This window comes from Eriocheir sinensis, chromosome 60 (assembly GCF_024679095.1).
Source record: "Eriocheir sinensis breed Jianghai 21 chromosome 60, ASM2467909v1, whole genome shotgun sequence".
Lineage (NCBI taxonomy): Eukaryota > Metazoa > Arthropoda > Malacostraca > Decapoda > Varunidae > Eriocheir > Eriocheir sinensis.
Window position 1 is genome coordinate 10166240 of NC_066568.1, and position 13032 is coordinate 10179271.

Genomic DNA, 13032 nt, shown 5'->3' on the forward strand with positions numbered 1-13032 from the left:
GTTCATGGCACTCCAAAATAAAAGAAAAAGAAAATTATGTGTTTCGGTATTTTGGGTGATGTAGGTAATAATCTCTCTCTCTCTCTCTCTCTCTGTTTATGACACTCCAAAATAAATAGGAAATAAAGTAGTATTTTTTTCATAATTTTCAGTGATATAATAAATCTCTCTCTCTCTCTCTCTCTCTCTCTAAGGATTACACATGAGGCACATGGTATCGAGATTATTAAAATTTTGCTTACAATGAAGAGTATCAACTATATTCCTGTGTGTGTGTGTGTGTGTGTGTGTGTGTGTGTGTGTGTGTGTGTGTTACGGATGTATGCGGAAACTCAGCTTTCACAACAGAGAAATCGACCACCGCTGGAATGCCTTATCAAATGAAATCACTCGAGCCAAAAGTATAGACAAGGTATGAATTATAAGTACACAAGGGATGAGTTATAGGTACACAAGGGATGAGTTATAAGTACACAAGGAATGAATTATAAGTACACAAGGGATGAATTATTATACTCTATGTTGCCTAAGGTGGGAATGCGTCAGAGGAGAAGCGTCCCGCCCTCTCCCCTCCTACCTGACTACCTGAAACCGGTATTCTCAGACGCTTCCACCTCTCACATCAACTATTTCCATAGGTCGAAAAGGAGATCAATCGGGTTTTCATGAGTGCTCTTTCACAATCATGGCATAGAAGAGGGATCAAACTACCACCGGGGTCATTAAGCAACCCCTGGAAATCCTTATACTCCTGCAAAAGGCGTGTCAAGTATGTGCTGGGGCGCCGAAAGGTTTGAGAATATGGCCCAGATTTGCCCAGCCCCATCGAATCAGCTGTGCCCTTCCTCTGTCACTACGGGGAGGAGAGACTTTCCTGGCGTGTTATGACCTCAGGAGGAATAGACTATAGCAGGTATCCACAAGGGATGGCTTAAAAATTACGATACGGGGCGTTGCGAGCTTGACAATGTATCCGGTAAAAAAAAAAAGTGAGACACAGTAAATAAAAATAAATAAATAAACCAAAACAAACGGATATCACACACACACACACACACATGGCTGTCCCTGACGGCTCGCTCTCCTTCCCTTTTATGGAACTTAAGAAATTTCATACACAGCCTAATCCAGACGAAAGCTTATCCGGTATACCTGAGCCTGCTGCAGAGGAAAGCTTGGCAGGTAGCTACACTAAAGCCTACTATGGCTCAGCCCGAAACGTCTCACGAATATATCGTAAACAGTTAATCGAACGGTCCAGGTTGTCCATGGTCTCCCCTGGCAGTTTACTTCATTTCTCATGTATACAGTGACGCTGAGTGAACTGGGAAACTTCTCTAACATTGAAGGCCTCAGAGATGTGGGTCGTTAAGTGTCTCGTGCAGCGCTGAGCCAAACAATGAAAAAAAAAAAAAAAAAAAAAAAAAAAAGTCCATGGTCTCCCTTGACGATTTACACGCACTTTTCATGTACGGTAGGCTGTACAATGACGCTGGGTGGACTGAGAATCATATCTCTCAAGCACTGCACGCCTCAAAAATGGACCTCGTTTAGTGTTTGGAGCAGCGCAGAGCCATGAAATAGAAGAAACAAAAGTAAATTCGTGTACTAAAAAAAGTAGGTATGGGCTCCCCTGACGCCATCTTACTGCTCATGCTGACTCATTGCCTCCTACCCAGCACCTCGGCCTAATACAAGTCTCCCTGACCTGAACACAAGCTCATCGCCACTAGATAAACATGGCAGTAATAATGAATCTCTAAGCATTACCAGTCTCGTTTCGGAGCTGGCAAAAGGTACGTAACCATTAGGGCAGACGAGATGAGGAGGGAGAAATTCATAAAAAAAAAACCCACTCAACTAAGTGTCCCTGGCCTGAGCACAAGCTAACTACCACTAGATAAATATTGTAGTAATAATGAGTCTAAAAGCAATACAAGGTTCGTTTAGGGGTTGGGAAAAGGTAACCATTAGGGCAGACAAGACGAGGGAGAAGGGTCACACTACCAAATAAAACTACACCTGGAAATGACCAAACATAAGTAAATACAGGTAAATATCAGGGCACCAACCTGAGCTGGGAGAAAACGGAAATGCCTAAATACAAGTAAATATATAAGAATAAAATAATACAAGTAAAATATCCAGGGCACCAACACCACCGAGCAAGGAATACAACGCTGTGTCGTGGTATTTAATTATACAAAATCTTTGTTATTATCGTAAAAACGAAACAATCTTAATATTATGTGCCCTTATTGGATTATCCAATTATTTGATTAAATTCATTTAAAGGTAGTAAATAGCTGACATATGAGAGGCAGCGAGAGGTGATTGATTGATTGATTGATAGTTTATTGTTGCAGGTAAACAACAAGGGAGAAGGGAGGAACATGCCATCCCAACCCCCAGGCAGGACAGAGTGTGATTATACAACTATTAATACATGTGTAGGTAGCACCATGAAACTAAAAAGATATATTTTGGATTATATTTTTTTCTCTAATGGGTCCTATTCATCCTTACCAGCTGCCACCACCGACTACGTCTTCGACCCCACAAAGCTTGATTGATTGATTGATAGTTTATTGTTGCAGGTAAACAACAAGGGAGAAGGGAGGAACATGCCATCCCAACCCCCAGGCAGGACAGAGTGTGATTATACAACTATTAATACATGTGTAGGTAGCACCATGAAATTAAAAAGATACAATGGTAGGAAGGAAAGCACAAGGGATTAAAATGTTTTCAGATTGCGATTACTTAGATGTGGATACTTTCTTTACACTAGAGGAGGAAAACAAGACTGTATAGGTCATGATAGGAAAATTAGGAAATAAGGGTGAAGGTTGAATTTACGAAAATATTTCTCTAGCCATAGGGTGGTAGATTTCTGGAATGCATTGCCAGTGGAGGTAGTATAGCCTACATCAGTAGTTTAAATGTGTTCAAAAAGAGGTTAGATAAGTTTATGGATGAAAGGATTTGGTAGGAAGCAGTACGTAGGTGGGACACAGGGTACGTAGTTGACGCCCCAGCCTCCACTACCCCACCCGCCAGAGTCTCATGGAAATAGGTACTATACTCACTTTTTCCACCCTGGGGCATCGTGTGGCCTCCTCTCTGGGCGTCCATGGATACCCGAGGCACTGCTGGGGAATGTGGATCCTTGTGGCGGCGCGGCAGACACAAAACACAGAAAAAAAGGCTAAAAACACACACACACGGAGCCACACACACACCAAGCAATCTAAAGTCTCGCGCGACGGACATTCGTGGCGCAAGATCTTGAAAATGGGAAAAATCATCTATTTCCAAAGGTCAAAAAGGAGATTAATCGGGTTTCGAGGAGCATTTTTCCACGTCCATGATACAGAAGAAGGGTCAAACTACAACCAGGGTCATTAGACTACCCATGGAAATGCCATAAACGCCTATGAATGCCTTGTCATATATATGTGTGCCTGGGGTCCGAAAGATTATAGTCACCCTTTCATTGTATTACTGGTGCTGGACTCATTATAGTCACCCTTCCATTGTATTACTGGTGCTGGACTCATTATAGTCAACCCTTCCATTGTATTACTGGTGCTGGACTCATTATAGTCAACCCTTCCATTGTATTACTGGTGCTGGACTCATTATAGTCACCCTTCCATTGTATTACTGGTGCTGGATGGGGGGATCACAACCGTCATAATACTTACATATCATTGTATTGCTGGTGCTGTGGGGGGGGGGGTATAGTCTTCATAATAGTTACCTTTCTCATTGTATTACTGGTGCTGGGTTCATTATGGTCACCCTTTCATTGTATTGCTGGTGCTGGAGGTTGGGGGGGGAGGGTGCAGCCTTCATAATAGTTACCTCTCTTATTGTATTACTGGTGCTGGGTTCATTATGGTCACCCCTTTCATTGTGCATATTACTGGTGCTGAATCCATAATGTCACTTTGATCACCCTTTTCATTGTACTACTAGTGCTGGAAGGGAATTCAAAGCCTTCATTATACTCATAACATATATATTTGCCTACAATGAACTCTTCTCTCATAGTCTCACATCAATGAACACTCTAACGAGCCTCTTGTCACACAAAAGGGCTTATCACATTGCTTGTTTTTATTATAAGATACAAAATAATCTATATAAAGCAAGTAAAAACTATGCCACAACTTGGTGTCCTAAAAAAATATTTGAGTCTATGTTCTTGTAATAGGGCTATAAATAGTTGAATTTTTCTTTATAAATATAGCTACTAAATAGGGGAGTTTAGAAGCATCACATTTTTACAGTTAATTTTTCAAGGGTAATTTAAAAAGCACCAGAGTTTACATGAGTGCTGCTGCTACCACTACTACTACTACTACTACTACTACTACTACTACTACTACTACTACTACTATAACCACCAACACTACCACTTGTTTTCTTCAGATTAAATTTCTTCCACAATCAAAAACACATACTGCTATTACTACTACTATTACTAGTTTATTACTACTACTACTGCTACTACTACTACCACTATTTCTTGGGAGGGGACAGCTGTTACACAAGACTGACTTTCTACTTAACATTAACACACTACAATGGGAGTGAAAGACAGCTGTGCGCCTGGAAAATTTAAAAGCGAGCTCAGGAAACTTGTTACAGCATTGAATAAGTAAATAAATAAATGGATAGATAGATAGATAGATTGATGGATGAAAAGTATTGATAGAAAGAAATGTATACAACTCAATATAAATAATTCTGAATATATCTTGTATCTCCTTCCCTGCATTGTTATATATTCTGGTGTTATAGAATGTGTGTGTGTGTATTTACTTAGTTGTATTTACCTAGTTGTGAAATACAGGAAAAGAGTCATACTAGGCTTGTGCTGTCCCGTCTCCATAATGCTTATTATCCAGTTTGGCTTTAAATTCATGAAACGTTTTTTGCACACACAGTCTCCTTGTCAAGTCCGTTCCATGTAGTTATGCTTCTGTATGGAAAACTATTTCTTGATGTCTCTTCCACAGTCGCTCTTCTTCAATTTCTTACTATTCCCTCTTGTCACACTTCTGTGTGTGTGTGTGTGTGTGTGTGTGTGTGTGTGTGTGTGTGTGTTTACCTAGTTGTGACATACGGGAAAAGAGCTATGCTCGTGCTGTCCCGTCTCCATATCCTCTCTTATCCAACTTTTCCTTAAAATCATGAATGTTTCTTGCACAAACCACCTCCTCCTCCAGTCCATTCCACAGCTCAATACTTCTGTTTGGGAAGCTAAACTTTTTCACATCTCGCCGACACGTGGTCGCCCTCAACTTCTTTCCATATCCTCTCGTTTCTCTCTCACTCCACACACACAGGTCCTCTCTGTCCAGATTCTCCACCCCGCTCGCCACCCTGTACACCGCTATCAGGTCTCCTCTTTCTCTTTTTCTCTCCAGGGTTGTGAGCCCCATGCTATTGAGTCTCTCCTCGCAAGTCCGATCCCTAAGTTCTGGTACCAATTTAGTTACCACTCTCTGTACTCTTTCCAGCTTTCTTATGTTTTTCTTTCCGTGAGGAGACCAGACCACTGCTGCATACTCCAACCTTGGCCTTATCATTGTAACTATTATTTTCTTAATCATCTCTTCGTCCAAATACACAAATGCTGTCCTTAAGTTCTTCAGCAAATTCACAGTTTGTCCCGTTATCCTGTTGATGTGTTTGTCCGGTGACATGTTCCCTGAGATAGTCACTCCCAAATCTTTTTCTTCCATTCTTCTGCATATTATCTCACTTCCCATCTTATAATCATATTCACATCTCCTACCAAACTCTATTTTTTTACATTTCCCAAGGTTGAATTCCATCTGCCATGTACCATTCCACTCCCATATTTTGTCCAGCTCCCTCTGCAATGCCTCACAGTCTTTCACATCATTGACTCGTCTCAATAGCTTTGCATCATCTGCAAACAAACTCACATAGCTGGTCCCTCCGTCCACCATATCATTGTGTGTGTGTGTGTGTGTGTGTGTGTGTGTGTGTGTGTGTGTGTGTGTGTGTGTGTGTGTGTGTGTGTGTGTGTGTGTGTGTGTGTGTGTTATTATTTGTTATTGCAAACCTGTGGTCTTATATAGTTTGGTAATCTGAGTATACTCGACATGTACTATTTGTAACAGTATCAGTATTAGATGATAGTCTGTTTGGTTTCATCTGTCACCTTTGTGGAAGCAATGCTAACCTCTCCTCTGGCCACTCCGGATTGCCTTTGGAGGAGCAGAGCTTAGTGGGTTTCTTTCCTTTACTGTTAAAAACTTTGTAGTCGAGTCTTCATCAACATTTTATTTCAAGCCAAGGACTGTCTGTCTACCCTTGATGAGGTTTCAGGCCCTGGTCTGCCGCCACAGCAGCACTCCACAAAAGTTCTAAGAGCTCTAATCTGTTATGTTAAAGTTTAAAATCAATAAATATTTAAAAGAGTAAATAAGTACACCGAGGTAGTCAATAAATAGGCATAAAATATAACATGAGACATCTGAGTACAGTGGCTGAGATCTTGTGTGTTAGTGATTGCACGTGTCTGAGCCTTCCGGTGCGGCTGGCCTCAACCTCCTCAACAGTGGCTGGTGTGAATTTTTATCCTGAGGGGCAGCAGCTGCTGGGAAACTGAGATATTCACACTGATGTGATCTTGATGAGAATCAAACCCCCACTGACAGATGAAAGATGTACAACTTGCTCTCTAGACAGTTTACCATATATATAACTTGGTTGATTATACTCTATCATCTGCCAAAGTGGGTTTATTAACACAACCACTGGGGACTGCTTGCTGCAAGTGACAAGCTGCTGCACTGACTGTCTCCATCATGGGGTCAGGGGGCATGAATAGAGCCAGCCCCAGCCCAGCATGAAGGCCGTCCACACCAGATGCAACACTGGCTACACAGGAGATGAGAGAGGTGGCTTGCCTTGCCTTCACTAGTCAGTGATGTCATTCACACCGAATGCCATGCTATTTAGTGGGATACTCACCTACCTGGATCAGGTGTAGTGTGCTGCAGGAGTGTCCTGGCCCAGGTATCCTGGTCCAGGTGATGCAGTGTGTTAAGGGGGTAGGTGAGGGAAGTGACCTGTCCACACCATTGGCCTGAATAGAGTTGGGCTATCAACTGAGGGAGTGTTGGGGATGGGGCATCATCTAGGTGTGTATGTGTGTGTGTGTACTCTCTGGCAAAAAGAGTTACATTGAGAGGTGAAGCTTATTGCCAGCACTCAGTGTGAAGAGTCCCACAGCAAGCCTGGTGAGTGAGTGTGCAGCAGCCGTGGTGGGTGGTGGCAGGACTGTGTGCTGCGGTGAGTCCAGCCTCAGCACAGCAGGACTGGGTGAGTGGACCATTAGGTGTGCTGCGTCTCGGCCTCCAGGAGGGGCAGCAGCTCGTCCAGCTGGGTGAGGCAGTAGTCAGCCAGGAGGCGGTGGTGCTCGGGGTCACTGCTAGCGGCCCAGGTGTCGAGGTCAGCCTGGGAGGTCACGCCGGACAGCACCACCAGGGTCTGCAGGCCACAGTTCTTGCCAAAGAGGATGTCTGTGTTGCACCTGCAAGGGTTGTCACTGTCAGTGCTGCTGAGGCTGCACCGGGGGTCTGGGTTATCTGGCTATCTCTATAGATTTATACCCCTGCACATATATATATATATATATATATATATATATATATATATATATATATATATATATATATATATATATATATATATATATATATATATATATATATATATATATATATATATATATATATATATATATATATATATATATATATATATATATATATATATATATATATATATATATATATATATATATATATATATACATATATATATATATATATATATATGTCTGCCAGTATGTCTCTCCCTCCCTCCCTCCTCTCTCTCTTCCTCTCCCCCACCTGTCTCCTATCATGATGGTGCGTTTGGGGTCCAGGTTGTTCTTCTCCTGGATGACAGTGAACATCTTGGTAGACGGCTTGCCCATGATGACCGGTGGACGCTCAGCAGCTGTCTCCACACACCGCACCATGCACCCGGTGCCTGACAAGAGAAGGGGAAGGTTATGTGTGATGGATAAAATTCTCTTCCCATCATCCAAGAAATCTGCAAGACACGAAACACATGAGAAATGGATCTTACTCAGGAAAGGGGAACACTTACACTTCTGATATTACTACATACACCCCCACACAGAAAATAATAGAATAATAAATGAATAAATAAATACCATAAACACACACACACACACACACACACACACACACACACACACACACGCACCAGGAAACACCAGGTTCTTGGAGGAGACAGGGAATCGCTCGTCGGTGTTGGTGGCGAGGAACAGACACCCCGGCTGGTCCAGGTAGGAGGCGGCGCGCAGGATCTTGGGGAAGGTGAAGAAGGGGTCGAAGCCCACCGCCACGGCGCCAACATCCGGCTCAAGCTTGATGGTGTTTGCTAGGGAAAGGATGTTGCCACTCTCAAACACCTCTTTCTGGGAAGGAAAGAAAGAAAAAGTATCATAAGAGTATGTTGCGGGTCGAGGCTGACTGTCTACATTTGTATATAATATATATATATATATATATATATATATATATATATATATATATATATATATATATATATATATATATATATATATATATATATATATATATATATTCCAGAACTGGAGGGATTGACATGAAAAAAAATTAAAGGAAATGGACCTACCAACACTGGAACAAAGAAGAGAAAGGGGAGACCTAATACAAATTTATAAATTATTGGGTAAAATAGAAGAAGTAGACAATGAGGAGTTACTACTAAAACAAGGAATAAACACCAGGAACACAAGAGGACACAGTAAAAAATTGAGGAAGGGAAGATGCTTGAGAGACATAAAGAAATATAGCTTCCTGCAAAGAAATATAGAGGTTTGGAACAGACTAAGTGAGGATGTAGTATCGGAGAAGAGTGTACAAAACTTTAAGGAAAAGTTGGACAAATACAGATACGGAGACAGGACCACACGAGCGTAAGCCCAGACCCTGTAAAACAACAACTAGGTAAATACAACTGGATAAATACACACACACACACACACACACCTGTGGCCCGCAGTGTGTGATCCCCACAGCGTCCAGCTCCTGTGTGATGCCGCCGGTGCCCACCACGTACACCCTCTTCTTGAAGTCCTGCTGTTTGAGGTACTGCGCCAGCACGAATGCTGAGCTCAGAATGGACTCCTGAAACACACACAGAGCCATGGACACTTGGAAAGGACTAAAGGGAGAAGTGATTGCAGCCAGGCTGTACATGATGTTAGCCCCTATGTATTTTCTGTAACCATTATTTATTTTTAGCATGAGGTGTTCAATTGGGATAGCATCTTTATCTTCTTTCTTTCTCTCCATTTTCTTTACTTTCTCTTCATTCTTTTTTCTTTCTCTTCTTTTTCTCTCCAATCTTATTGTCTGGCTCTTCCTTCTTTCTCCTTTCTCTGTTCATTCTTTCTTTCTGTCCCTCTGCTCTTGCTCATCTCAATACTATCTAAATCCCTTATGCAATAGTTAACTAGTCTTCATTCATTCATCCTTTTTGCTGATAAAATATGGAACAGCCCTCCTTTGTCTGTGTTCCCTCCTGCCTACAACTTAAACTCTTCCAGAAGGGGAGTATCAAAACATCTCTCCACCTGGAATTGACCTCTCTTTTGGCCACTTTTCTAAGGTATTTTCTTTTATACAAGCAGTCCTTGATGGGCACTTTTGTTATTTCTTTGCTTTTGCCCTTGAGCTGCTTCCTTTACTAAAAAACTGACACACACAGCTTTTCGAAATAAATAGATGAATATAGATATGGATAACGGACCATAGGAGTGTAGCTCAGGCTCTGTATTCTACAGCTAGGTAACTACACCCACCCACACAGTCAGCCACTCACCCATCCACCCACACCCACTCACCTTGGTGGCCTTGAAGCCGAGGCGTTCACACTTGGCCACATACTCGTCCCGGGACTTGGTGGAGTTGTTGGTCACATAAAACACCTTCTTGCCCATCGCCTGCAGCGTGTTGAGGGTCTGGTTGGAGCGGCCGACCAGTTCGTCCCCACGCCATATCACACCTGTGTGGGGCAGGCAGGTCAGGGTGCATGGGATGGAGGACAAAGGAAGGGGGCTCTCTCTTCATCCATTTGATCACCTCCAGAGTGTGAGTAGCTTTAGGTGTGATCAGGGAACTGTGTTGTATATACATATATATATATATATATATATATATATATATATATATATATATATATATATATATATATATATATATATATATATATATTGAGGGTTATCAAGCTTTTCCCTATTAAAAGGCTTTCCTCAGGGTTATAAGTAACAGGTGGACGTGTATATGATTGTAACCCTCCCACAGGGAGCTTCACCCTGAGCTCTTTAAAGTGTCACCGTTACCACTGTTTCCTTTTTATTGCTCCAGCCTCTCTTGCTGTGTCTACCGCCAGCCACCGCCCCAGACCAGCTGAGGGTAACACTGGAGGTCAGGACCACTAGGGAACAGACAGCTTTCACTCCCACCAGTCTTAAGAGCTTTAGTCTAAGCATTTTGAATCCCAGCAATAAGTGATGAAACTTGATAATGATAGGAATTATATTTTTTAATTATTTTTAATTTCTTCCCTGTGTGCAATGTGACCACCACAAGTGTGAGGGTGAAGGCCTGTCCCTAAGGCTATTAGGTTACAAATATTCTTGATAAATGGAATCAGGTAAGTGGAATCAAGACACCTCAGTGTCTCCTGTTACCATAAACTGGGGTGACTTTGGACAAAAAAGTTGACAAGTTGATAACTCGTAGCCAGTTGCAACAAGCTAGATGATTTTAGTATCAGAATTTGTCTTTTGCCTTATAGTTTTCGAATAAGAATGTTGTTTTCTTGAGACACATTTCTGTTTTGAAAACGAGCACAATATGTGTTTTTGAAATTTCATAAAATTTACCCCCCTTGGAAAACTTCTGGCAGGAACGATCTGTATTACACTCAACATCAAAACTAGAGAAAACAATCAGAAACATGCTTGACTAGAACAGTTAGAATAATTCTGGGGTGCTTAACATATCCTACACACCTGTAAATGTCACTTGAATGAAGGCATGTCAAAAAATGGCTCGCCCCGGTTTACAGTATTTATATTTGTATCTTTTACGAAGATAACTCAAGTCAAAGAATAACAATCGTCTGAGAAAATGAAAAAAAGACAACGTGTCATTCAAGGGCCGCCCCTCTTATCTCTCCCCTCCTGACACGTCATCCTTACGTAACACTGACCCAAGCACCCAACCATGCACACTACTAAGCACACCACTCAGCAGGGCCAGCAGCAGCACCACTCACCGTCACAGTCCGTCAGCACGGTGTCGAAACTGTCTAAAAATCTCTTAAAATTTTCCTTCGTGATGGGAGCCGGTGCGCGAGCCATGGCTGTGTGCGTGTGCTGTCCTTGGCTGTCCTTGTGTGTGTGGGTGGGTGGGTGTCCTTTTGCTAGATTATGAGGTCATGGTGGTGCTATCAGGGCTGTATAAAGCTTCCGTGCCTCGCCAAGGGTTTCTGCAGTGCTTCTTCTTCCTCTTTCGCGTTCGCGCCGCGGACGAGGAAGTGGAAAGTTTTGTTTATTTTTTTGCACGTCGTGGCTGTCAAGATCCGCCTCTCCAACGGGGCCGTGGAGGTGATTGATTGATTGATTGATAGTTTATTGTTGCAGGTAAACAACAAGGGAGAAGGGAGGAACATGCCATCCCAACCCCCAGGCAGGACAGAGTGTGATTATACAACTATTAATACATGTGTAGGTAGCACCATGAAACTAAAAAGATATATTTTGGATTATATTTTTTTTCTCTAATGGGTCCTATTCATCCTTACCAGCTGCCACCACCGACTACGTCTCCGACCCCACAAAGCTTGATTGATTGATTGATAGTTTATTGTTGCAGGTGAACAGCAAAGAAGGGCTCGAGGAACATGCCATCCCAACCCCCAGGCAGTACATATATGTGATTCGAAGCTTGAACTACTCTTTCAAGTATCAAAAATTCCCTGTGTTTCTCTGGGACTTGTAACAATTAATAATAAATGAAAATGTAATTGATCATCCTCGTTGTTTTGTTTTATTTATTGGTAAACGTAGGAAAATAAATGTTCGTAGCAAGGTTCTCCTCGTGCAAAACATCTAATTCTTGCATGAAATCACTGCTAAATCAATTGCAGCACCTGATTTTTCTTTGTAATTAATATTATTTTATCTCCTAATCAATAGCAGTGTACTATTCATCTCTTATTCAACAGTGGCAGTAGTAGCAATAATAGTAGGCTAAGTAGAAGTAATAGTAGTAGCGCAGCAGCAGCAGCAGTAGTAGTAGTAGTAGTAATAGTGGTAGTAGTAGTAGCTCCACACTCGTCTCTCCGAGCAAGTGTCATTGTGAGGGCATGCCGGCCAAGGTGACACGTACAAGGACGCGTGATGAAAGCTTGACGCGTGACAATCGATAAAATATTGTATAATCCACAGTTGGTATTGGACTATGAACTACGTTTCCTTATGTTATTTTATTCGGCTTTACAGACAATAAATGGTAACTTTGGTCTGGCTATAGCAAAGATACTGCTGGGCTGGCAATGGTAATTATTGCAATGGTCTAGGAATGGTAACTTTGGTCTAGAAATTATATATATATAGTACGTAATGATCTAGTGCAGTTGCTCTACTAGCGTGGTCTAGCAATATATATAAAAACTAACGATATGGTGGCAACTGTTAGTAGCAACGTAAAGCACCACACTGAATTAACAGGAAATTGCTCGCAAGTGTGACAATCATCCAGCCACTTGAGTCGGTAAACCTTCGTCCTTCACTCTCTTTCCTAGCCAATGACAAGACAGATTCGAGGACGCAGAAATAACCATAAGCATAGCATAAAAAAAATAAAAAAATGAAAC

General features: G+C 41.9%; 2 protein-coding genes across 3 annotated transcripts in view; both read right to left on the reverse strand.

The window, feature by feature from the left end:
• The window catches only part of LOC126985944 (uncharacterized), a 68166-nt gene extending 64947 nt beyond the window's left edge, over positions 1 to 3219 (reverse strand). Inside the window, exon 1 of the mRNA XM_050841541.1 lies at positions 3090 to 3219. The gene's annotated coding sequence lies outside the window, so the exon portion shown is untranslated. The remainder of the gene's footprint in view (positions 1 to 3089) is intronic.
• A 788-nt stretch (positions 3220 to 4007) lies between these two features.
• On the reverse strand, positions 4008 to 11689 carry LOC126985946 (glycerol-3-phosphate phosphatase-like). Of its 2 annotated transcripts, none has more exons than XM_050841543.1 (6): positions 11431 to 11689; positions 9992 to 10152; positions 9135 to 9272; positions 8323 to 8536; positions 7941 to 8082; positions 4008 to 7579 (listed from the first exon to the last, which is right to left on the reverse strand). In XM_050841543.1, the coding sequence occupies exons 1-6, from the start codon at positions 11513 to 11515 to the stop codon at positions 7381 to 7383; spliced, it is 939 nt and encodes a 312-aa protein (XP_050697500.1). In that variant the 5' UTR covers positions 11516 to 11689; the 3' UTR covers positions 4008 to 7380. The 2 variants fall into 2 exon arrangements, with proteins under 2 accessions (XP_050697500.1, XP_050697501.1); XM_050841544.1 differs by lacking the exon at positions 11431 to 11689 and adding an exon at positions 11165 to 11311.
• Between the last annotated feature and the right edge of the window lie 1343 nt (positions 11690 to 13032).